The following is a 27,845-nucleotide window of genomic DNA, read 5'->3' on the forward strand; positions in this document are numbered from 1 at the left end:
AAACAGCCCATTAAATAGCACAGCTCAAGCCTATACATTACCTCAGCTTTAAGTCTCTCAATCTCCGTGTCTTGGTCTTCCAGTTGTGTGCGGAGTTGATTGGCTGCCACCTTCTCTGTCTCCACAATCTGCACCAGGTGAATGTACTTCTGCATAAGAACCTCACGCTCAATGATGATGTCAGAGTAGCTGAGATGAAAATGACAGGGTTACTTAATGAGATCTCAGAAGTAAGAGTTTATGTGTTATGCTGCATGGGTTCATTTAGAAGGCCTTAACAATAAGAATGGTCAGTTGAGGGAACTGCAACTGGTGCTCATTGGAGAGCCAAATTGGTCAAATGGTCCAGAGGTGAAGAGGTGGAATTAGGTTTAGGGATTAGGGTTGATATTAGGGTTTTGGTGTGGTTGGATCATCTCCAACGATCAGGTCAACTGGACGTCAAGCTCCACCCAGTGGCTCTGCAGTGAGCAGCCTTTCGCTATTTGTCATTATATCTTAATATATCTTAATCATGTGTTTTTCCAAAAGATACTGTCACATCTAGCTGGTCCACTTCTCTTCGTATTGTCCATGATTTATTTCCAGTTACATTTAAGTGAACAATGTCGGCCTGTTTGTCCAATGTGTCCTGACCAGATGTTCACAGGCACATCTGCTCATGCGTAACCCAATAATCCGTTAGATTCAGCCCATCACCCCCGTGACGCAATTCATGTACAAAGTATAAATCTGTATAGGGAGTATAAATCTCTGGAGTGTCAGCATGTGAGTGCTTGAAATCTCAGAGGGTTTGTGTGTCTGCAGAATATCATGTGCATGTGTGTGTGTCTCTGTGCATAAGTTGCTAACAACAACACACTATTATCATAACATCATAAATCCCCACTCAGACATAAAACTGCATTTGTTTTATTGTTGAAGATGAAGAGTATATTTTTTATTAATGTTAAAATTCATTCAAAACTATCAATAAGCAATTTCTCCCAAAATGTCTAAACACTGAGGCTTTGCTATGTTTGTTTGAGCAACCAGTGACATGAGTTTGGGTATTACCATGGTAATTGTTCAAAAAGAATGTTATTGCCATGGTGTCATGTCAAAAAATGTATTTCAATCCAGGATTTCGAGCCCTGTGTGGTTATACACACAAACAAAATCTTTCTCTTCTTTTCTGCATTTCACCTCTGTTCTAGCTTGTTTTCTAATGTAGCTTTCTAATCAACTTGGCGTTTAAATAGTATTAGTGACAGTAATAGTAATAGTACCTGTGACAAACTGCTTGTTACATTCCTCTTTTGAAGTCACGTTGGATAAAAGCATCTGCTAAATGTATAAATGTAATGTATTTGCATATGCTAAAAGAAAACTGTGCCACTACTAGACTTAGTCATTGTCTCAGAAATGTCTTCAGTCAAAAAAATCTATTTTTAGCAATTACAAAATTGCCAAGTACAACAATAAATAACAAGGAAAAATAAATAAATAAGCTTAAATAGAGAAAACATTGACATGAAGTTGGGGAGATAAAAGAAAGGGAAATTAAAAAAAACAACCAAAATAAAAAAAATATTAAATTAAAGAAATAAATAAAATAAATATTCAAAATTGCTTCAGCTAAATAAATACAAAATCCATTCAAAAAAAAAAATTAACCCCACATAAAAGAAAACTGTCCCACTAGACTTACACTTGCAAAATGAACTACTAAGTTACTAAAAAGTTTTAACTTGCTAAAAAAATCTTATCTTGCCTAGGGCACAAAGTGAGACAAGACTGGTGCACCCTCAAAAACCAACAAAAAAAGGTAAAAGACTGCCTCTGGCAACAGTGTTTCCACAGTCTGAAATTACAGCTTAATATTCAGCTTTGCTCTAAGGCAGATCTATGATCCAACAAATAAAGCAGTTTAAGCTTTCTTTAGAGATTTGTCTTTTGGAGACGAGATATAAAACTACGTTTTATCTTAGGCTGCACGTCTGAGCACCAAGGAGAGAGGAATAACAGTGCTGTCAACCTCAGTGCGGCTTATTTGTTGCTGTGCTGCTCTACAGTGACAGGGATAAATGCACAATGCGCTTGACTTAATCCGCTCTGATATGTCTCTTATTATGATGATTTTATTCTTTCAGCCTGAGAGCAAAGCTTCTTTAGCGCTGTAAAATATTATCCTGAACCGAGCAGGATACAGAAAACAAATATACACTCTGCTGCATACCTGGCCTGCAGGATGGCCTCCACCCATTCATCACAGTCTGACTCCTCCTCCGTCCGCAGTTCCAGAGGCTTTTGTCCATCATGCCCGAAGATGACAAGGAAATAATGCTAAAAAATAAAAATAGACAGTTAGAAGCCTGTGTGTGTTTAGAATCTACAGAACTTTAATCTTTACTAAAGGCACTTTCCACAAATAGTGTGCACATTTGTGTCCCATTTTATAACAATAAAAACTATTATATGTTAAATAAACTATTATCTAAGATAAAAGCAACTTAGCTTTGCTAAGCTATTTTAAAGGGGTCATGAACTGGCTTTTTAAATTTTTTTATACTGTTGTCTGAGGTCAACTTATGACGTTTGCGTGGTTTTTACATTCAAAAACATAATGAATAAGTAATAGGCTATTTTCTACCCTGGTTTTGAGCCTCTCTCATGGAACGCTCGGTTTTTATGGGCGTGCCGCACTGAAGACTTGGAAGTAAACGCCCAGTGGTATGATTGGATAAGCTTTGCATATTATAATGAGCTTCCCCCATGAGTATGTGTGAGGCATTGTTTTGAAAGTGTGTGGGAATACGGCAACCGGAATTATTCGCCCACAGGGCTTGCAAAATGTCTTTATCAAAAAAACACAATGATTTATTTCTCATCCACCCACAAATCATTGGAATGTCTTTTTTTATTACTTGGTCGGCCCGATCGGTGGATATAACCGCGAACTGTGCATCACTAACACACACACACGCACGCACAAGCCTCACTGCAGAGTCAGACAAATCAGCATGATCAAAACTTTCGCAATTGTATTTTTCCTTCAAATATCAAGTCAAGAGAGTGAACAACGCACATCAAGAAAGCAATGTTATTTCACTATTTAAGATAGACCGGTGATCCGTTTTGGTAGCCCGTCTGAAAAACACATAGCCCTGGGACATTGGGCTTTGCGAGCCCTGGCCCATACATGTCTAGCCTGGATGCCAGCCGAACTTAGCCCCGCCCACAACATTTTAGTTCATGAAGTTCGGTCTGGACTTGATCCGTTTTGGAGCAACTATGCCCGAACAGAAGCTGTTCGGACCAATCAAATTGTCAGGGCGGGCTTTAGATGATGATGGACAGATGATAAACAGTAACGTAAGCATCCACGTCACCAAAGAGCGCTTGGGTTGAATTTGTTCTAATCCTAAACGGAGAACTTGTTCGTTTGTGCATTCACCTTTACTTTTTCTCTCAGAAATGAGGATGGTGTTGGTAAGTACTCTGTGTATCCTTAAATTCTTTTTTACAACACCAGCAAACATTGTTTACACTCACTTCTTCGAGCGTGCGTGCACAGGGTTGCCAAGTTTTCACAACAAAACCCGCCCAATTGCTACTCAAAACTAGCCCAAAACAAGCCCAATAGCTAAAAAAAAGCAAAAAAAAAAGGCGTTAGGGGGGTAACATATGTGTTTTTTTGGCAGGGTTACCTGGGTTCCTGGGTCTAAATATCACATAATTGGGGTCGCTTCAACCCGCGGACAAGGAAAAACATCCCGCGGCAAAACCGCAGACTTGGCGACACTGTGTGCAGTTGAGTTCTGTTGACGTTTGACAACTAACATTATGCGTCGCTCCGTTGCTCTGATTGGTTGTAGGTCTATCCAATTGAGGTCTTTCCTGGTTCGGTTGAAACTCGCCCCATAATCACAGCCCAACGGAGCAGTATCAGACTCATATTCTGACTAGAATTGAGTATGACATCGTCAGGCTAATACATGTCCGAGTCTGATCACGAATCGCAGCACAATGAACCAACAACACCTCAAATAAAGGATTCTCCAGCCTGTGACAGCGTGCTAAGTTATGTTCAGTTAGACATGTACACACATGTGTGTTGCTTCATTCATTCATGTAATCTCATCCTGTCTGCAAATCCAGTCTCTTGTTTACAAACTAATCTGTGGTGAAATGAAGGAACAAACGTGCAATGTCTTCCCCACGTGAGCTGGATATTCATTAAAAATAAAGTTTATCCATGCATTCATAATATTGAAATCCGAATTAAACTTATGCAGCATGTTTATTGCTTGGAAGTTCAATCCAGTTTAGCTCCACGTAGACCTATGTTATTTATCTATAACATGTCATGCATAAATCGGTGGGCGGGACTACAGAATCAGGCATTTGTCTTCTTCGGTTAAGGTGGTGTTTCACCACACTCTGACGTCACAGGGAGGCACATTCCGAGATCAAGGGTTTGCTGAGCCAGCTGTCAATAAAAGCTATTCTTTGACTAACAAGGAAGTTTTCAGCTGTGAAACTTACAGGATATTCTTATATTATACCTTTTTATATATCAAAAGCTCAAGGGAAACTTGATTTCTCAATTCATGACCCCTTTAAACTAATCTAATGTCTGTGTTCTGCCTAATTCAAATTTTGCCCTTTCTCAATTAGCTGAAAAAGTCAAACAACAATGTCACAATCTTGACAAAATTTGCTGAATTTATTCTTTAATTTATTTGATCTGCTGAAGCTTTAGACATTATTGTGTCTCTTATTTGTGTCTAAAAGCCTAAAATATATAGAACAAAATTGTGTTGTGCCGACCCTAAGCAAAGCAACAACCACAAAAGGCCTGCATTTACATATTATCAGAGCATCTGCTCTATATTACAGACTGATAGAAACATCAAGCTTATACTGCCAGCACACAGATGCTGACGAGCTCTGTAAATTAAAATAGGTACAGGGTTATGAGAGTCTGAGCACTGTGTGGCTTGAGGCCATCTGCAAGTCAAATAAACACACACAGCCGTTTAACAGCAGATGTGAGAGGAGTTGAATCAGCTATTGTCATAATGACCTGAGGGATAATTCACGGTGTGAGCTGGTTAGTCTGTGTGCGTTCATAGTGATATTAGTAAGCTGCTTCACAAGCTTTGAAATGGGTTGGACAATGAAACTGAAACACATGGTTTTAGACCACAATAATTTATTAATATGGTGTAGGGCCTCCTTTTCCGGCCAATACAGCATCAATTTGTCTTGGGAATGACAGATGCAAGTCCATCACAGTGGCAAGAGGGATTCTGAGCCATTCCTCTTCCAGAACAGTGATGAAGTCACTATGTGATGCTGGTGGAGGTAAACCTTTTCTGACTTGCTCCTCCAAAATATCCCAAAATGGCTCAAAAATATTTAGATCTGGTGACTGTGCAGGCCATGAGAGATGTTCAACTTCATTCATGATCATTCGACTTCTTTCATGTTCATCAAACCATTCTGTCACAAGTCGTGCTATGTGCATTGGTGTATTATCATGCTGTAACACGGAAAGATTGAGTGCACATGGTCCTCCAGAATGGTTTGGTAGTCCTTGCAGTGACGCGCCCATCAAGCACAGTAGGGAATGCCGTGATGTTGCAGTCCAAATCATCACTGATCCACTGGTGTTTCACACTGGGCATGCAACAGTCCTGGTGTTAAGCCTCTTTGGGGCTTCTCCACACCGTAACTCCCACAGATGTGGGAAAGACAGAGTAGGTGGACTCATCAGAGAACAAGTTTCACATTGTCCACAGCCCAAGATTTGCACTGTTGGCACAAATGAAACAGACATTTGTCTATATAGCAGCCCGACCATGAATATTGTGGAGATCCCAACAGTTTTGGTGGAAATAGGAGAGTCAAGGTGCTTATTTAATTCTGCAGTGAGTTGGGTAGCTTATGTTTTTTTGGATACACTCTGGGTTAATACCTGGACATCCCTTTCAAACAGCTTCCTTTTGGGTCAACAATTACTACTTTTGGATGTGGTTCGTCCTGTGGGGATATGCCGACATTACCCTGGATACCATAGCTCTCTCAAACACCACAAAGATTTGCTATCCTGGCCACAGAGACACCAGCAAGACACACACCAACAATTTGTCCTCTTTTGAACTCTGATATGTCTCCCATTATAATGTGTGGATTGTAATATTTAATGTACAGCTGTGCTATTGCTCTGCTAATTCAACCTTTACACTCTGATCTTACAGATGGAATGTAAAATCAGTGAAGATTGGCCACCAGTCCATGCATATTGGCCAGTTTCAGTTTCATTGTCCAAACCCTGTACAATTTATTGCAGATTCATTGTGTTTACACTAATGCTGCCTTCACATGCTCTCAAAATTATCGTAAATACGAGTTTCCTAAGTAAAAATTGCACATGAACACCCTCCCATTTCGAACTTGAATGTGATGATCTTGTAATCACAAATTCAGAAGTGGGAATTATCAAATTTCTGATAGCCTATATGAAGGCAGCATTTGAGCCAAGTATGGGGAGAAAAAAATAAGGTCAAGTAAATAAAGAAATGAGGGGGGAAATGTAATAAATAAATAAACAATTCAATAATAGAATGGAAAAAACGTCTGTACTTTCTGCTTGAAAAAAAATAATAATAATAATATATATATATGTGTGTGATATGTGCATATATGTATATATGTATATATATATATATATATATATATATATATATATATATATATATATATATATATATATATATATATATATATATATATATATATATATATATATATATATATATATATATATGGGTGCACTGTGGGTGCATATACTGTATATACATATATGTACGGAAAGTATTCAGACCCCCTTAAATTTTTTACTCTTTGTTATATTGCAGCCATTTGCTAAAATCATTTAAGTTCATTTTTTTTCATTTTTCTCAGTAATGTAAACACAGCACCCCATATTGACAGACAACACAGAATTGTTGACATTTTTGCAGATTTATTACAAAAGAAAAACTGAAATATCACATGGTCCTAAGTATTCAGACCCTTTGTCACACTCATATATTTAACTCAGGTGTTGTCCATTTCTTCTGATCATCCTTGAGATGGTTCTACACCTTCATTTGAGTCCAGCTGTGTTTGATTATACTGATTGGACTTGATTAGGAAAGCAACACACCTGTCTATGTAAGACCTTACAGCTCACAGTGCATGTCAGAGCAAATGAGAATCATGAGGTCAAAGGAACTGCTTGAAGAGCTCAGAGACAGAATTGTGGCAAGGCACAGATCTGGCCAAGGTTACAAAAAAAATTCTGCTGCACTTAAGGTTCCTACGAGCACAGTGGGCTCCATAATCCTTAAATGGAAGACGTTTGGGATGACCAGAACCCTTCCTAGAGCTGGCCGTCCGGCCAAACTGAGCTATCGGGGGAGCCTTGGTGAGAGAGGTAAAGAAGAACCCAAAGATCACTGTGGCTGAGCTCCAGAGATGCAGTCGGGAGATGGGAGAAAATTGTAGAAAGTCAACCATCACTGCAGCCCTCCACCAGTCGGGGCTTTATGGCAGAGTGGCCCGACGGAAGCCTCTCCTCAGTGCAAGACACATGAAAGCCCGCATGGAGTTTGCTAAAAAACACCTGAAGGACTCCAAGATGGTAAGAAATAAGATTATCTGGTCTGATGAGACCAAGATAGAACTTTTTGTCCTTAATTCTAAGCGGTATGTGTGGAGAAAACCAGGCACTGTCCAATACAGTCCCAACAGTGAAGCATGGTGGTGGCAGCATCATGCTATGGGGGTGTTTTTCAGCTACAGGGACAGGACGACTGGTTGCAATCGAGGGAAAGATGAATGCGGCCAAGTACAGGGATATCCTGGACGAAAACCTTCTCCAGAGTGCTCAAGACCTCAGACTGAGCAGAAGGTTGACCAGAAGGTTGAAGGTTCCAACAAGACAATGACCCTAAGCACACAGCTAACATAACGAAGGAGTGGCTTCACAACAACTCCGTGACTGTTCTTGAATGGCCCAGCCAGAGCACTGACTTAAACTCAATTGAGCATCTCTGGAGAGACCTGAAAATGGCTGTCCACCAACGTCTACAGAACTGGAGAGGATCTGCAAGGAGGAATGGCAGAGGATCCCCAAATCCAGGTGTGAAAAACTTGTTGCATCTTTCCCAAAAAGGCTGTATTAGATCAAAAGGGTGCTTCTAAATACTGAGCAAAGGGTCTGAATTCTTAGGACCATGTGATATTTCAGTTTTTCTTTTTTAATAAATCTGCAAAAATGTCAACAATTCTGTGTTTTTCTGTCAATATGGGGTGATGTGTGTACATTAATGAGAAAAAAAAATGACCTTAAATGATTTTAGCAAATGGCTGCAATATAACAAAGAGTGAAAAATTTAAAGGGATCCCATGGTGTTGAGACTTGTATGGCTTAATATAACATAAATTATGTCTCTTACTGAAATATGTAGTAGAAAACCCATGAAAGATCCACGTTATTTAAAAAATCCATTATATATTTGGACAATGGGCGGCGCCATTTTGTTTGCGTTCTAGGTTGATGACGTAGAATGGTTGCACTCTGCAATCAACTGGCGCTGGTAGCTATTTTTACCACAACACAACTCGAAAAATGTTTCAGAGTTAAACAAAACCAATCAATTGCTTTGTAATTGCATTTAAAACACACTCAAACACACATTTACATTTACATTTACATTTATGCATTTGGCAGACGCTTTTATCCAAAGCGACTTACATTGCATTCAAGGTACACATTTGACATTTTTTGTCAGTTCTTGCTTTCCCTGGGAATCGAACCCATGACCTTGGCGTTGCTAGCGCCATGCTCTACAGTTTGAGCTACAAGAAAACCTGCACACAGAGCAAATGAGAATCATGAGGTCAAAGGAACTGCTTGAAGAGCTACCACACATGCACACAAACCCTCTCACACACACATACACACCAACAAATCGGCGCGCACTTGCATGCTCTCACACACACACACACACACATCTGACAGGGTCTCAATCGAGATCGTGCGCACGCCCACAAACACACACACACACATCTGACAGACTGCTCTGTTCTCAATCGAGATGTGTTATGGGCTGCCCTCGCCAGTCTCCACGACAGGGGCTGAATCTGAAATTGCCCCCTAAAACCTCAATTCACTATTCCCTCCGTTATCCACTAATACAGTTCACTTGATGAGTGAATGAAAACGAGTGTGTAAATTCGGACAGCCGTTGTGTGTACATCAGCTGTACACTCATTATTGCGGTGCAATGTGGGATTGAATGAGTGCCCATTGTCCAAATATATAATGGATTTTTTATATATATAATCAGATTCAGAATACCCGGCAAAATGGGACAGCTCCTTATCACCAGGGTCTGGACTCTTTCTTGTACCAAATAATAAACAACAACATCAAAGTAAAAATCAACTAGGTTCTTGTTTATATAGGGGAGTGAACTATTACTGCAATCTTGTGTATCCATAAAAAACAGTGCTGCTTCAAAGCCAAATATTAAGGAAATATTAACTGCATTGAGGCAGCCAAACTTATCTTTAAGCATTACTAACCACAGCCTGACATCTCAACAAATGAGGTTTGGCCTTTTGCAGACAGTGAAATGCACCATCATTTCCTTTAGCGGTATTGAGCTGACACTGAGAGAAAGCAATGACAGCCTAAATGCATGAAAGCTGATCATTTCCCTCCCTTGGTGCCTGAATTAGCATACACTTAGAATCCAGTGAGAAATAAGCATAGATAATTATCACTAGTTTAAATAGTTATATATTTATATAAAATTATATACATATATTTATTTAAGGTATCGTATTGCATACAAATGCAATCTGCTAATGCAAGGTTGAGGGGTCAGAAAGCAGAACATATTGCGTTTGTTTGAGTATCTGACGTTTACATTTATTTTTGCATTTGCAACTGACACTATGAAACAAGCTACTACAGCTGGTCATGCAACAAGAAACACAGCAAGCTCCATTCGTTGCTCTTTGAGTCATCACAAATATTTGAGTTAGTTTGTCATAGTCATTTATATGTCAGAGATATAAAGAACGGTTTGTGTCAGCTTGTTTACAGATGTGCTTATGCGTCCAGTATACAGTATGTACATATGTGCACATAAGCGTAAAATTGCAGTTGAAGTCAAGTTCAAGGGATTAAGCGTTCAGCGTTTTCTAGTACAGACAGGCGAGAGGCCTTATGTAACCCTCCCTCGATCTATTTACAGTCTCCCAGGCTGACTGGATGTCCTCCTGCACTTCTCTCCAGGCGTTTAAGTTGCATGTAAACAAAAGGATAAAATCAGCACCAGGCATTTTTATGATCTCCTAATACATAGGCCTATACAAAACCAAGATAGCTTTGTAAGCGATTGGTAAACCTAGCAGAACTTGCTTAAATATTCAAATGTACTTCTGGACCCTTTTCACGGACTCGAAAATGAAGGATACAACAGATGGATCCTTCGCGGCCTTGCCTATTCCAGAATTCATTGCAAGCTAGTGACAACAGGATTTTTTTTAGATAAATTCCCAAATTACACTTTTAAACGTAAGTATTGGGTTTCAGCTTACTCAAATATCTAATGAAACAAATGTAAAAAAACAAAAAAACAAAAAGCCGTTCAAATGTTGACATGTCTTACTAAGATGCGATTATATCTTTTATACTCTTTATTATGTACAGAAATGGACCATGGTGAACATATTTAGACAGGTTGTGAACCCTGTCTTGTTTTCAGACAGTTTAATATAACTTAATATGACGTTACTGTCACTCATCAACGGCAGCTGTCAAGAACAGTCCTTTGTAGGCTAGACCGTTCCATTTAACAACACCCGGCCTTCGAAGGCGTGGCCTTTGAATTAGGACACAGCCAGGGAATCAATGAAATACAAACTAAAAGTCTATAAAACAAAACATAAACCTGACACGTTAACTAATATAGTTAACTAATGTAAGTCTTATTGTAAATTGATAACGAACATCAAAAGTTTAAACAGCTGAAGAACTTAGAGGCTGTTTTTTTTTTCAAGCAGTGGAATGTGAGCAGGCTTCGTGATAGGATGAGATAAAAACAAAAATAAGTCAACATAAATACACAGACATCAGAGTTAATACAGAACACAATATTACATCTCTTCAATCATAAGCCCTGGAGCATCTTTTAAACAGTCTATTGCAAGGCTCTAGTGTGATACTTCCTGCTATAACAGGGAGGAAGTAATTTGCTCAAACGTTTACTAAGGAAAGCAATCAGATTTCTTTTTTTACAAAAAGATGATTCAGAAATTAATCTTGTGTGATATAACAAAACAAAACAAAAACTGTTATATGTTTCAGCACAGAATAGCCAGGTAATATAAAGTGCATTTACTGTGCGTGCGTGCGTGCGTGTGTGTGTGTTCAGCAAATATAAGGATACACTGAAACAAAGATCTTTCTGTTGTGTGCATGGGGCCAGAGAAGGTAATAATCAGAACTACTGGCCTAGTGGCTAGCAGGAAAAAAAAAATGTTTTGATGTTGAAATATAAACAGAAATGTGAGCAAGAACACCAAATAAGCCAGAAGAATGCTGGTTTACATGCTGAGCAAAATCTGGCTACTCCCCCAAAAATCTACAGTATTCGTGTGGATCGGGTTTTGCTTAAAACATTTATGAACAGCAAAAGAATTTAGGGTGTTTGCATGACCTAGATGTTGTTTGGTTATTAAACACAACATTGTGCAACGATTGTGCATATCAATGCACTCATAGATAAGTTTAGATAACATTCTGCTTAGATGCAAGGCCAAACCATAACTTTGCAAAAAAAACTGTTATACTACAGTATATATCGCGCCAAATATTATCTTGAGAAACAGCTCACACTGATATTGATCTAGTAAACTAAATCATTGACGCTCTGCCCCTTTACACGCATGAGCTCCTTTCATTGCAGCTGCGAATGGACTGGTGACCATGGTGGCTAAAATACTTCCTAACCTATTTCCTCACACAAGTCATACATTTGCGAAATGCTGTGGCCCTGCATTCACAAGGCCATGCCCTGAGGTGCTGAATTATATGAAGAGTGTCGTGCACACAAGCTGTGTCCCAATTCACAGGCTGCATCCTTCGAAGAACCCAGACTCCAAAGGCCACGAAGGTCAGACCGATTCTTTTTAAATGGAAGGATTACGCAGGATTGTTCTTGTTGCGTAGCAACTGTGACAGCTGCCATTGATGAGTGACAGTAACATTTGTACTGGACATATATATTTAACTGTGTGAAAATAAAACCTTTCTAAATATGTTCACCATGGTCCATTTATATACACAATAAAGAGTATAAACTATATATAAAATCGCATATTGGTAAGATATGTCAAAATTTGAATGGCTTTCAAGTGTTTTTTATTTTTATTTTTTTAACATTTGGGACCCACTTTATATTAGGTGGCCTTAACTACTATGCACTAACATTTGAATTAATCATTTGATACAATGCACTTATTGTGTACATACATGTTTTTACATTGTACTTACATTTTAAAAAATACCTGCATGTAATTACATCTGTAATTAATTTCTGTAGTTACATTTATAATTACACAGTTGACACTTCCCTTACACCTAACCCTACCCTTAAACTTACCCATACCACCACACCTGTCCCTAACCCTACCCGTATCCCACATCGATATCAGCAAAAGTGTTTTGCAATACAATTTGAACACAGTAAGTACATTGTACTTATTTTTTGATGTAAGTACATAGTACTTAAGGCCACCTAATATAAAGTGGGGCCAACATTTGTATTGTCAGATATTGAAACCCAAATACAGTACATTTAAAAGTGTAATCTGCATTTTCTTTTTTTTTATTTAAAGAAAAGAAAAAAAAGAAAACATCTAATCTGGCACACAATGAATCTTGGGATAGCCACTTGTTCTATCCTTCAAGGCAAAAGGAAAGGAGGATGCATTTGTAGGCTGTATTCAAATGAGAATTCGAATAGTGTGCAACAGTCGGATTCCAGAAGTGAAAACTCCGTTCATTTTCTCCATAGGGAAACTGATTTTTAAAGGAACACTCCACTTTTTTTGAAAATAGGCTCTTTTTCCAACTTCCCTAGAGTTAAACAATTGAGTTTTACCGTTTTCGAATCTATTCAGCTGATCTCCAGGTCTGGCGGTAGCGCTTTTTAGCATAGCTTAGCATAGATCATTGAATCTGATTAGACCGTTAGCATCTCGCTCAAAAATGAGCAACGAGTTTGATATTTTTCCTATTTAAAACTTGACTCTTCTGTAGTTACATAGTGTACTAAGACCGACGGAAAATGAAAAGTTGTGATTTTCTAGGCTGAAATGGCTAGGAACTAAACTCTCATTCCTGCGTAATAACCAAGGAATTTTGCTGCCGTACCATGGGTGCAGCGGCGCAATGATATTACAGTGCCTGAAAATAGTCCCGAAACTCTTTGGTCATTTTTGAGCGAGATGCTAACGGTCTTATCAGATTCAATGATCTATGCTAAGCTATGCTAAAAGTTCTACCGCCAGTTCCGGAGATCGGCTGAATGGATTCGAAAACGGTAAAACTCAATTGTTTAACTGGAGGGGTACTCTAACACTCTAAAGTGTTCCTTTAACAATAACTTATAAACCTATAAAGACAGCCATACCGTGAGCAACAAGGTTGCTAATTGATAGCATTTGCTTGTTTTGAAGCCGTCAGTCCGCATTATTTCAACTTAGTTTATCGTGTTTAACAGTGGTATTCATGGTGAAAACTACATTCTCTGTGATGCTGTACAGAAAATTCCACCAATCAGAGTCGAAACTAGCTAAAATCGAGTCAAGTCTCCCTACACTCTCAAAATATTTCAATATATATATGCATATTTTGCAATAAATTTTAAATGTTGTTTTTAAATGAGTAGTTTTATATTTCTCCATCATTTATAATTCTATTATGCTGTTCGCAATGCTTCATGGGATTGTAGTTCTTTCCATCACTAATTGCTGTTAAGTGCACAGTCTTGTACCTTTGTATTTTTGTCCAATTTTCAAATACTTTTTTGATTTAGATCAAAGTTTGTAATGTTATGATTCACTTTGTTAATGGCTTATAATGCTTAAACAAAGACTTTTAAATCCCTCAAATTACAGACGAATGTTTAAATCCCTCAAATTACAGACAAATTACTTTTAAATCCCCCAATACAGACAAATGAATGGAAAAATTACTTCCGGTACTGAGGCGCTGAAAAAGTGGGCGGGCACTGTTGCACTCTGTTGGGAACGGCCTTTATCGTGCCGCTATTAAGCATTCGGCCTTGAAACTGGAAGGATGCAGCCTCTGAATTTGGATGCAGATACAGAATGCTCTTGTTCAACTCACAGGAGACAATGCTGCCGCATAAGTGCTCAAGGCCAACACAAACCAACAGGCCTGGTGAGCAGGGGTAAAGGTCCAGCCCAACACCTCTAAATCACAGAACACTCCACCAATACACAAATTCATCTTTGCATGTATCCGCAATAGTAATTTGCACTGGCAATCTGCCAAGCCAGAAGGGAAAAGCAGAGCGGGTGGGTGAGAGAGACAGAACCTCTTGCATAACATTTCTTAACAAGTGTCAAGCATATTTTTAAACCGTCACTTCACATAACAAATCCCGTTTCCATGACAACGCAGTGCTCTGCGCAAGAGCGGCGTTCAATAATGCTTTTTGCTCTGCATTCATTACTACCGCTTTATTTGTTCAGCGCCTTGCCAATCTTCATTTAAACTTCCTCGTCTATTACGCTGACAGCAGATAGTTCAAAAAAATATACGTTTGGCTCAGCCGTAGGCAAATAATATTTGCAGTGATCTCAGCAACATAAATGACAATACTATGTTGGGAAAAAAAACTGCCTAAGGGTATTTTTGCTGGTTTGATCTGGTTTAAACAGTTTTAGCCTGTCAGCCAGCTGGTTTTCCAGCCTGGCAAGCACTCAAAACTCTTATAAAACAAGCGAAACAGAACAGCCGGAGCCTAACTGGGCTGGAAGACCATCCTGGGGAGGTTTAAGAAGGGCGAATATTTGTCACGATTAGCAGCGCTTGTTTGTATTTCTCTCATTGGGCAAAGGGAGAAGAGGTGTCAGCTTTGCTGTTGGTTTTTCCGGGAAAAGTGTTGATGTTTGCCTTCTGGATGAAATAGATGACACTTTCTACTCTCACTCCTGCTGGGTGCTTACTGATACTGTTTACAATCATGCAGTTTAGCTTTGCGCTGTGTCTCTAGTTCTCTTTGCAGCTACAGCAAGATATAAAACAATCAATCACAAAGCAATATTTGCTGCTGTCACAATGCACCTTTGTGGTTTGTTTGTGGCGGGCGCGTGCCAGTAAAAGAAATAGAGCAGGCCCTGCTTTTTCTCAGGATGAAAGTGCACTAATCTTTCAGCGTTCAATCAAAGTTTTTATGGAATCTACTGTAACATAGTACCTTGCTTATTTCAAGACATGCTCATAATATTTAACGCAAAGAATAAAGTGGACTGTCAATATTCTGTAGTGAAATAGTTTTGAAGAAATGACATACCAACAGCTTAAACCAGCCTACGGTAAACTTAACCTGGTCTTTTGGCCTGGCCATGCTGGTTTGGCTGGTCTTCGAGGGGCTTTGGCTACTGACATCAGCTAAACCTAGGCTTAACCAGCTAAGACCAGCAAACCAAGTGCCAGTGGTACGCACTGAAAGTGAAGCTTAATTTCACTTGAGCTCTATTCGGACAGGACTAGTTTACTGGGGGGGATTGCGAATAACGCTCTCACCAACATTAAACAGCATACCAAAACTGCCAAATGTTACTGAATGAAATGCTGACCCAGGATGAGGTATAGGATTGTGAAAGCTTTGGGGATGTTAATGGACTCGATCTACATTTTATTCATCATTGTAAATACATACTTTGACAAAAACATGTTTTTCCTCAGCTTTTTGCCCCAAATGTTGCTTTTTTTAAGAAACTGACCCACTTTCAAGTGTTGATAAAAAAAACGAATGCATTAAGCTATAATAAAACTGATATTCATACAACAAAATATTCTGGGGGCAATGAAAATTTCATGAAAATGATTAAATTAGCACAACCACAACACATGACCTTTCATAACGCTCACATCAAGCAAACACTCCCACCTCTGTAATTAACACAGAGATGTTAGCCCTGCCCGAATCGGTACATAGAAAAAGAGTTGTAACTCATACGTCGCTCAAAAAACTGGAGAGTCTATGTTTTTTCACATCACAAGTGTAACATATATTCAAGTTTAAATAAGTGTGAAACGTTTCTACAAATACTGTTTTTGTTTTTTTATAACAGTATTTTAGTTTAATATCTGAAATGATATACACCGATCACGATCAGGCATATCATTATGACCACTGACAGGTGAAGTGAATAACACTGATTATCTCTTCATCACGGCACCTGTTAGTTGGTGTGATATATTAGGCAGCAAGTGAACATTTTGTCCTCAAAGTTGATGTGTTAGAAGCAGGAAAAATGGGTAAGCGTAAGGATTTGAGCGAGTTTGACAAGGGCCAAATTGTAATGGCTAGACGACTGGGTCAGAACATCTCTAAAACTGGAGCTCTTGTGGGCTGTTCCCAGATATTGTAGGGTCAGTATCTATCAAAAGTGGTCCGAGGAAGGAACAGTGGTGAACCGGCGACAGGATCATGGGTGGCCAAGGCTCATTGATACACGTGGGGACCTTTCGTGGAAATGGTATTCCCTGGTGGCTGTGGCCTCTTTCAGCAGGATAATGTGCCCTGCCACAAAGAAAAAATGGTTCAGGAATGGTTTGAGGAGCAACGAGTTTGAGGTGTTGACTAAAACCATCAACTATCAAAAAGTATATGGTGTCAATAGTGGAAGTCAATGGGGCAAAAATAGCCACGAGGAGTAAATGAGGGAGAAAAATTTTACATCTGATGCTGCACAAAAACTAACAATGCATCAAAGCCAATGTTGTTTCTGATCTTTGACATGTCAAAGACTGTGATAAAAGGTAAAATCCGGTCCACAATTACATTTTATATTGAAAATAAGACTCAAAAACACCCCGTAGTGGATGAAAACATCCCGAGGGATGCATAAGGGTTAAAGGATCTGCTGCTAACATCTTGGTGCCAGATACCACAGCACACTTTCAGGGGTCTAGTGGAGTCCATGCCTCGAAGGGTCAAGGCTGTTTGGGCAGCAAAAGGGGGACCAACACAATATTAGAAAGGTGGTAATAATGTTATGCCTGGTCGGTGTACATAATATAAAAAAACAACAACAAATGAATGAGAGAAACTTTAAAATCTTCCAAGCACAAATGTTGCTATTGAGCAAGGACAAAGAATTTTTTCTATGACCGATGAGCAAGGAGCAATCAAGGAGCGGGAAATGGAAAACCCAGAGTGGAGCTCGAGTGGAGTAATTACAAAACACTTTCAGCAAGAGGAAAAATTGCTGTCTCTCCACCCCTCTCATGCGCTGTGCAGAAAACACCTAAGGCTGGTTTAAGCTGTTGTTTTCGGCAGGGTTTTGGCAGTAGGAGCATCAAGTTTCCAGACCTTGTGTCTGATCTGTGCCTACACAGGAGGAGTTGCACCACACAAGAATCCTTTCAATTTTATCATTTAAATTATGAATTCTTTAGCTTCTATAAAACTTTTTTGCTCATTCTTCAAAGCCTGGCATGATTGCTCAATTAACAGCCAATAACATTAACTGCACAATTAAATTGTTTCATGAAAAAAAAAAAAAGTATAATCATCACAAATTATTAAACCATTTCCTACTATGACATCCATTTCTCATCTCTATCATACTAACTGTGTTAGAGAGATGTGCCTCTTGCCAGACTCTCTTTTTGGTTATTTTGTTCATTATTGCTAATGTTTTTCATTAGTTCATCCCTATTTCTTTTTATAGTTTATAGTTATTCTTTTTTATCCTTTATTCTTTTATTTCATTTTTTTAAATTATGTTTATGGACTTTGTTTTCAGTTTTTCATTGCATGCAGCCAAGTTTCAAAAGCTTTTGAAATACAAAATATTTTTATGCAAATTAAACAACAAGTGACAAAGAGAGATTGTGTGTATGTGTATTAAAAAACTCCATAACAAATTAAATAAATAAAAAAGCTAAGTTGTAGTAGTTTGTACAAGCCAAGTCAATTTGATAAGGTTAACACACACACACACACACAAAAAAACAGGTTGTAGTTCACATTAAAACTATTGCATATGCTACATTGCTTATTCACTGAAACCCCACACCTAAAAATAGTTGAAAAGTAAAAACAAGGCGCTAGTTCTTTTTATTACATAATTCTTCTTTTTTTTTCTTTCTTTCAATTTTTCAATTATTTCAAATGTTAACAAAGTTCAGTGATTGGTCAATCACAGTTTATTCTGACTGGTCAATCCTTCTGTGGTATAGTATTTTAGTATAATGACTGCTAAATAAAAATATTTATTTTTTGTAAATTATGTGAAAATATTTTTACAGATATATTATATCTAAAATTCAAAACTTCAGTGTATATTTCTAAAATATATTTAAAAACACTTGGCAGTGATTGGGAGTGGAGTCACAGGAAAAATGTACCAGTACATTTATGACTCAGTAACAGTACTGATGAAGTATTCATGAACCTTTTTCTGCTTGATTAATGTCCAGCACTTACAGTCTTATGGCTAAATTATGGGAGAGTAAGAGTGTTATAAGTGTTATAAGAGTGTTGATTGTGTGGGAGAACGTGTATTGGATTGATTTTTACTTTGTTCTCAGTCTACAAATATTACAAGCAAAAACATTTCCTTAAATGATTTGTGTGTAATTTCTGTGCCACCATTTGGAACTGCAAAAAAACGGTTGGCTGAACACATCTGAGTTAGGTCAGCCAAATAGTCAAGTCACCTTTATTTATATAGTGCTTTATACAATACAGATTGTTTCAAAGCAGCTTTACAGGGATAACAGGAAAATAATGATTCAATGATGAATGATTCAAACAGAATTCAATTCTGCTGTAAAGCAGCTCTACAATAGTAAACAGTCATTATTCAGTTGAAATCAGCTCAGTGTTGATTTAGTTTGGTTCGATAACTGTGTAAAGTTTCAATTATGGAATAAGTTCAATTCATCTATAAAGCAGCTCTGGAATGAAAACAGCGATGTCATCATCCAGCTCAGTTAATTTCTCATCCAATAGTGTAGTCCCAGACTAATATTAGGAGTATTAAACTAGAATATAGAATATAAAATAGACGTGAGCAGCGCGGCAAAAGCAAATAAACCCATTCTTATCAGTGATACTGTTTACACTGGTAAACAGTGTAAACTATCAAATTCCTGACAGTAAACTGATGCCCCGTTCGATGGAAGCTTGTTTAAATGGACAGAAATGTGTAGGAAAAAGGTAATTTTAGTAACAATATAGCAAAAGAAAATATATTTTGAGCCGCTAGTCCCACTCCTACCTCTAAATCTACCCATGATAAGCATTTCTTAAAAATATGTTATAAAGAAAAATATAAGACAGATAAAAGTGTAATCACAATAATTTATTTATTTATTTGCAAAAATGTCAAAAGCAGAACCAAAAGTAGTTCAAATGACAATGTGTTGCAGTTGCAGTCCTCTCTGGCAGTATATAATAGTTTTATATGAGGTACAGAGCAGGATTTTAGTTATTAATTGATGAAAACGTTATCCCAATCCACTCCGAGAAAGTTCACATTACTCATTCAAAACACGTCTTGCATGTCGCAATCTGTGACTAAGCAGGCGAAGCCAATGATATATATTATACGAGTGTGGGATTTGACGTTTAGGGTCGCTGCTGAGAATTTGGGTTTGTTTCCCATAATCTTATGGATTCTAAAGATTTGGAGTACAAATAAAATTCATTTCTATGTTCCATTTTTGGTGTATTTTATGGTTCTATTGTCAGTCACAGCACAGGACTATATGGAGAAAATGCCTTTTTGTGTCCCACGGCAAACAAAATAAGTATTACATGATAAATGATGGATTAAACGATTAAAGAAATGTTGGTAATACTTTATTTGACATTGTCCTTATTACATATGATACATGTACTTACCACAGTAATAACAGTAAATTATGCATAATTACATGCAACTAACCCTAAACCAAACCCTAATCCTACCCTAACCCTATAGTAAGTACATAGTTATTATTATTACTCAGTACTTAAATATATAATTACACTGTAAAAAAAATACAGTAACCGAAATGTTATTCATTTTAAGGTTTAAGTGTGGTCTTGTTTAATATGATGTAATCCTTTGAAACATGTTTGCACTTTGCAGCAAAATCCACACAGAACAGAGCAAAGCATTATCATTTCATATGAATAATGTCATTGATATGACAACTCAATAAAATAAAATCAAAATATTAATGCCACGATTTTAATCTTCATAAACAAGGATTTGTACACATTTGTACATCAGTAAAGTTGTTCATACGTACATCATTTATGTTTTAGTGCTGTTAATACGCTTCAGTGTCTATGGAAACGTAAATGTACGTGTGGTAGAACCATATACGAATACTCATGAGATCACGTTGGATATAAACTCTCAATTGAGAGTTATAAATCGCTAGAATTTATTTCATGGCGGAAACCAGCTTTAATTTTTAAGACATTATATGTTAGATTGAAAGCATTGCCACATGTCCAGTGTCAACCTTACATTTCTCCAAAAATGGCCGTTAATGAAAAAACCTGAATTAAAACAGAACCACAATAACAAAGCAACAAAACAGCAGGTTTTACATCCTGAAACCAGGGGGACCTGTCATTTTAAAGCTTTCCATCTAGATCTCATTTCTAAAGCCAATAATCAAACTGGGGAATAAGTTTCCCCATCTCTCCCCTTAATCTAGTGAAAATATAACATCTTGCGCTGAAAGATTTCCTCACGAGACGTTTCGGTAATGAGGAACACAGGGACGAAATAACTTTCACTGAGAGAAAATACTGTAATTTAATGCTGAAACACATCAGTATAATTGGAAAAGATTCACATTGTGTCTGATCTCGTTCTTCCGATGCTAATGGTAATGATAATTCTTGAGGCGCCATAGTGTTGGAACTGTCATGGGGTGTGATAAATTTCATACATTAAAAGTGTATGAATTTGAGATCATCTGCTTTTGTGTGAAGATGGATGAGCTTACACAAGATGCTGAGGAAGAAAAGGAATGGTGGTCATGGACCTGGAAATAGCCTCTTAATATGAATAATTAAAGGAAGATGTTCAATAATAGCAGCTGCTTCACTACAGATATGTTGAAATGTGGTGCAAATTAAAAAGAAATACTGCTCTATGATGTTAAGTGTCTGCACCAAAGACACCAGACAAACATTTCGCCCCGTTCTCTTACTTGTAGCCTACTTTTGAGAACAACAATTGCCCCCTTCCTGAGACTTTGTTGTATCTAGACTTTTCTACATCTATTTGTTCACAGTTAGAAATATTTACCATATAATATGAGGATACTTGATAAAATTCCTTTGTATTTAGCATTATGCATTATGCTTATTATGATGTTGTATCAACAACACACCCGCATCACGTCCAGCTGCGCGTATCCTACCAGAAGGATGACATAATTCCCACTCGGGTGTCAACGGTAATGAGACGGCCAGCAGCGATTCTTTAATGTCATTAATAACTGCAGTCAAGAGAGCAAATATATAATCTAATATCATCCTGACTGCAATGGCAATGGCTCAGCATATAATAGTAGATCAAGATTAGGTTGTTTGGCATTTAGATTTTTTTGTAGGAAACACTGGTTTACAGGTGTTCAAACTTAGCCTGGTCATACCAGACTCTCGTACATTTCATTTGTACAGAGAGTCTGGCCCCTCTCCATTGACAAGTGTTCACTTCCTTGAAGGCGGGTACTCTGTTGAAGTTTAAAACTATTGGATCTGCCCAGAGCCACTCTGGATCTGCCATAATCAATCGCTAACGTTTGGTAGTGACGTATGTCATGCGCCGTTCGCCTCTGTTTCTCACATGGAAGTCCATAAAAATAACTGCAGATTGTGCACGCCACCTCCGTAATAAAACCTAAAACTTATGCTTTCGGATTGTGATTTATTCACAGTGGAGGGGAGAGTTTTGTGATCAGGAACACGCTGCTCACGTGGTCCGTAACATGATATGCTGTAAATAAAATGTCATATGCTTGGTATAATAAGAATAAATGCTGCTGTAAATAACGGCCCAATACAAATGTTTACGTGCTTTTCTTCTTTTTATTTTTAGAGCTGTGATGAAATATATTGCTCTTGTAAATACTTGCCAGCATTTAAAGAAATACAAGCCTAGAAATGCATCCAAATTACAGCGAAGCGCAACCGCACGGTTCTCTGCATGTGGTCAAAAAGGATATAAACAGTGAATTTTGAAGTGATATATTCTTGAAAACTCAGAGATGTGGATTCGATCAGCAATTTAATGACCACACGACCTTGGTGTTTGTCTAAAATAGTAGGTAATTCGGCCGGGGATTTTTACGCGGGTGGTGGGAGACGGACGGCAATAAAATCACTGACTAGCCCCTGTAAATGATGACAATACCTTCTGACCTCACAAGAAACAATTACCATCTGAATGGGGCTTCAGCCAACTCCTTCACCACTAACGGAGCGAGCTGTAAAATCAAACTTTTCCCGAACCCTGTGGGGAGGAGGGCCACAACATCATGGCCACCAACCAAACTCAGCAAAGATTGTTCTTGCTCCGGCTTTAACTTCTGGATATTCGGCAGCGGTGCCACAACGGAATGAATGGCTTCTTCACTCGCATCTTTCTCCACCGCCATTACTGAACTACATCTCAAACTGCACGACATCAACGTCATCGTTTTCAGCCACTCCCTCTGTTCGCTGATTGGACCGGTAAAAATTTGTTCTGAGAAAACCTAAGAATATACCGCAGTCCCAGATGGAGTACTGAAGGAAAATTTAAATTGAGCGGAAGTACGTAGGAGGGCGGAGCCAGGGTGACTGATTTGATATAGTCTGATTTGAGAAGGAATGTTTACTTACGCAGGCACAAATAACGTTCTCATGTGAAGTGCAGAGTTTTCATGGTGGCATGGTGTTAGCATGTGGCTAAGCTAACAATGCTCTAAACATTATGCTACTTTCCAGGCAGGTTTTTGAGCCAGTAAGTTACAACTTCAAACCACGACTCACGACTTTGTAGCGTTCCAGGCAAAGTCACGGCAAACTGCCTGAGCGGTAGCTAGATGTAAACAAAGAATGGCAGACCGTACAGGGGGTTATGCTCATTTACAATCATTTCTATCGCCAAAGGTGCTTACTCCTTGCTTATTTGAGGGAAACGGAGGAGAGAAAACGGCACATAAGGCAAGAGAAGCTGTTATACCTTTTATTTTACGTTTTTTTGTATATTTGGAAATGTATTTGGTATTAATTTATTCTTGCACTCAATGGACTGAAAACTAGCTAACGCTAGAAAAGCTGCTGATAATGCATAACATTTGCGGATAACGTTAGGTTAGAGCAATACCTTATTTTAATAAACGATTTGGTTTTTAACGATTTGACTGTCAAAAAAACTGCGTCCGTAGGGGCTACCATTGTTGTTTTGCAGGCTATGTGAAGTCAGAGCTGGGAGTACATCGATCTAGTATGAGTTCACGGGTGGGAAGTCACGGGTTGACTGCTGTTCCAGTGCACTTTCACAGGTAGAAGGTTGGAAAAACACGGGTTACCTGGGAGGTGACATTAGATACACACAAATAATGGAATTTTATAATGGAGCTATTTTATCAAAACATTGCAGTACTGAATATAATTGAGATTTATACAGTGGCAAGAAAAAGTACGTGAACCACTTGCAGAATCTGTTAAAATGTGATTCATTTTGACTAAATAAAAGAGATCATACAAAATGCATGTTATTTTTTATTTAGTACTGTCCTGGATAAGATATTTTACATAAAACATGTTTACTCTACAAGACAAAAAAAATAGCTGAATTTATTAAAATAACCCTGTTCAAAAGTTTATGAACCATTAATTCTCAATACTGTGTGTCGTTCCCTGGATGATCTACGGCTGTTTTTTTTTGTTTTGTGATGGTTGTTATTGAGTCCCTTGTTTGTCTTGAGCAGTTAAACTGCCCAATGTTCTTCAGAAAAATCCTCCAGGTCCTGCACATTCTTCAGTTTTCCAGTAATAAGTATTTATATTACCATTATATTACCATTTATGTACCATATTCTACATCCCTAAATCCTACCCAATACCTAAGTTTAACAACTACCTTACTAACTATTAACTATTAATAAGCACTAATTAGGAATTTATTGAGGCAAAATTCATTGTTAATGGTTAGTTAGTGAGAATTGGACCCTAATCTAAAGTGTAATTATACATATTAATAAAATATTTATGTTACATCAAATACATTTATGCGATTTTCCACCATTACAATATTTTGGGCACAGATCAATATTTACAATTCACTGAGTATTTTAGCTTACTTCTGCATTGAAAAATAAGTGTAAAAGGGTATGTTAAAAATATACTAAATCTTTTTTTTTTTTTTTTTCTCTATGGAGCATATTTTGGTGTGATGTACATCTTATAGGAGTATAATTTTACAGCTCACTGGGGTTTGGAGCAGAGATACGTCAGTGTTTTTTTTATTTTTTTTTTAAATAAAAATTGTATTTCCCAGAAAGAAGAATAATATATTGTTGACTGTTTTTGTAAACAGTTAGCAAGAGTCTAAACAAAACTAAATGCAAAATAAAAATAAAAAAACAGGTTTCACATTCTACATGTTCTGTCCTTCTTTGCGAATTATAGAGCACAATATCAGCTATATCAGAAACACCTGCTTGTTTTTCCACTCCAAAATTTTCCATTTTAGAAAGTATGATCACTGCCTCATTATCTTAGGTGCGTTTATTATATCATGCTGTAAAAAATATTATTGTGTGCTATCTGGGCCCGAACAGAGCCATTAAAACAATAAAACAGGCCATAGCGGGAATCGCAGTGCAGTAGAATAGGCAAGACTGCTTTACTTTTTTTCCACACCACATCCATCCAATGATCTGCTGGGAATTATGTGGGATTCCCTTACGTATGCATTTCCCCTCATTGGAAAAACAAACTAATGTCAGGTGTCTATTAATAAAGATACAAAACATCTTGATTTGACACATTTAGGGTGTGTGCTACATTAGTTTAAAAGCATTAACGCCAATGTTGCCAAATTACTGTACATTAAAATTATTGCATTGATCAAACTAATGTTTGCTGAGAGAGCAGCACATACTTCCACTGCATTATGAGAACGCAGTCAGACTTGAACTGCAGTGATGATGCACAACTTTGAGCTTGCATGAAACCGCTTTAGATTTAACTAAACACAAAACCAGTTATATCATTTATTATAAAAGGAAACCTATTGCAATAAAATAATACATTTTACATAAATCTGAATAAACAAAGTATTATCTGATTTCCATCCAAAGTCTCAAGATGTCCCGTTTATCCTCCAGAGTAACAATCTCGATCCATAATGACTTGATCTAAAACTAGGCGTTAGTATTGCATAACTAATTTAGTTTGTGTAACTGCAACAACATTTAGACTGATTTAGACTGGTGTCTGTTTGAGCATGGAAATAATTACTACATGTTGTAGTGGTGAACGTTATTTCACTAAGTACAACGTGTTCCTAAGTATCAATATCTTTGTTGATCCTGGAACGTTCCAAGTAACCAATCAGATTTGAGGGACGAGTTATGTCAAGTTTAGGCTTACAACCAAGGTTAGGTGCTTCTACATCAGTTCCCTCTGATTTTAGGGATACCTTATGGGTAGGGTTAAGTTTAGGGGTATGGTTAGGACAACATTTCCGAAGAATGTCGATCCAGGATCAACACAATGTCGACCCAGGAACATGTCTTACTTGGCAAAATCACGGTGACCGGATTATGCCAGTCCTATGCAGTAAACATAAAAGTCTACTTTCAGACTAGCAGAGTCACAGACATTGTAGGATAAGGATTATATGCAAACTTATTGGTGAGTGGTGCTCCGAGTACATTTGGAATGAGTCCTTTACAAACACTTCTAACGCATAATGTCTCTAACAACATCAACACCTATGGAGGCTTGTTTCCGCCACAGAATAAAATCATTTAAAGTTCCCCTGTGGTGAAAATCAAGTTTTTAATGTTGTTTATATGTCTATGTGGTGTTTTTAATATGCTTTCAGACAAACCATGTGCAAATTCATAAGTCAACACACCATTGCTGAGTATTTTCTCCTTAAAACTCCAGTGAACCGAAGACAGTCTCAAAAATGCGGTTTGAAATCGCTGGTGCTTCTTACGTCACAACCTACCTTGTAACAATCATGTCATTTAGCATTTCTCTATACTATGCTCAGAAGCAGGGGAGTCTCAAGAGAAGGCAGCTTATCCCAGTATATATTTTTTTGTTGATAATAAAAACATTTAACAATATAGCAGGTTAATTATGTATATGATGCATATTACGATGTTATGATGCTTTTCTCCACTGACGTTCTATAATGTTCAAAGCGTTTCTAAGGATTCTGATTTTTCACAAGGCAGACTGAGATGGCGAACGGGACATGATTTGTGTAACATTAGCAACACATTATTAGCTGTTTGATAACATAGTCAAGCAAAAGGCTAATTATATTAATTACCGTTATGTGTCAGACGTTGTAAAGAGCAATAACTTTGTGCAGTGTTTACAGTAACTTGAGTAAAAGTTGACTGAGCTGGTGTGAGTGAGTGGAGGCGGGGCTCATTTGCATATGCAATGTTCCGCCTATACTAAATGAAGCATGGGTGTAGAGGTACATTCAAGTTATATTAAGGCATGAAGGAATTTTTTTTTAAATGTGTCATTTTGGTGATCAAAGATGAGTTTTAAGGGATACAATTATTGACTACAGGGGGACTTTAAAAGATAATTGTGACTTTTTATCTCACAATTGCGCAATTCTGACTTCTTTTCTCACAATTGGGAGATATAAACTCGCATTTGCGAGTTATGAAAAAAAAAAATCACAAATTATCAGACATTTAGCAATAGTTTGCAATCTGAACTGAACTTAGAACTTTAAGTGAAAGAGGACAATGTGATGTTTTCAAAAACATCAGTAATGTAATATAATGGACACATGCAATAAGATGAGTAATATATAATCTGTATTTATGAAGCAATTATTTGAAACTGAGTTCAGGCTGTAACAATTACAAGTAATCGAGCATTTGATCTCAGGCTGTTTAAGCAAACCCAAGTCAGTTTAACTTGTCAAATGACCAGTTCCAAAAAAATTTATTTTTTTATTTTAAAGAACTCGTTATGCCAAAAAATACTGTAATGTTTAACATATTTTCTAGGGATAAATATGTTTATGTGAGCTGTTTAATTAATACAATCTAATCAAAGCGCCTGACACAACCCTTTGAGCAAGAACATTTTTTTCTAAAAGTACTATATCAGTGCAGATTGCATAATATGTCAATCTCCAAAAAAAGAAGACAAAAGAAAACATATGCAATTAAATGGACAAAATTATGATACCTGCATGACTGACCTACTTCTGTGTAACACAAAATACCATTTAAACGTGTCAATGCTAAATGAAAATGGGGA

General features: G+C 37.6%; 1 protein-coding gene across 1 annotated transcript in view; it reads right to left on the reverse strand.

Annotated features, from left to right (window-relative positions):
* Nucleotides 1-27,845, reverse strand: part of rasgrf2b (Ras protein-specific guanine nucleotide-releasing factor 2b) — an 88,782-nt gene that overhangs the window by 53,624 nt on the left and 7,313 nt on the right. The window contains exons 2-3 of the mRNA XM_079814175.1: nucleotides 2,219-2,325; nucleotides 42-189 (exon numbers count right to left, since the gene is read on the reverse strand). Coding sequence (XP_079670301.1) covers nucleotides 42-189; nucleotides 2,219-2,325 — 255 coding nt within the window. The remainder of the gene's footprint in view (nucleotides 1-41; nucleotides 190-2,218; nucleotides 2,326-27,845) is intronic.

This window comes from Gobio gobio (genome assembly GCF_949357685.1).
Source record: "Gobio gobio genome assembly, chromosome: 4".
Lineage (NCBI taxonomy): Eukaryota > Metazoa > Chordata > Actinopteri > Cypriniformes > Gobionidae > Gobio > Gobio gobio.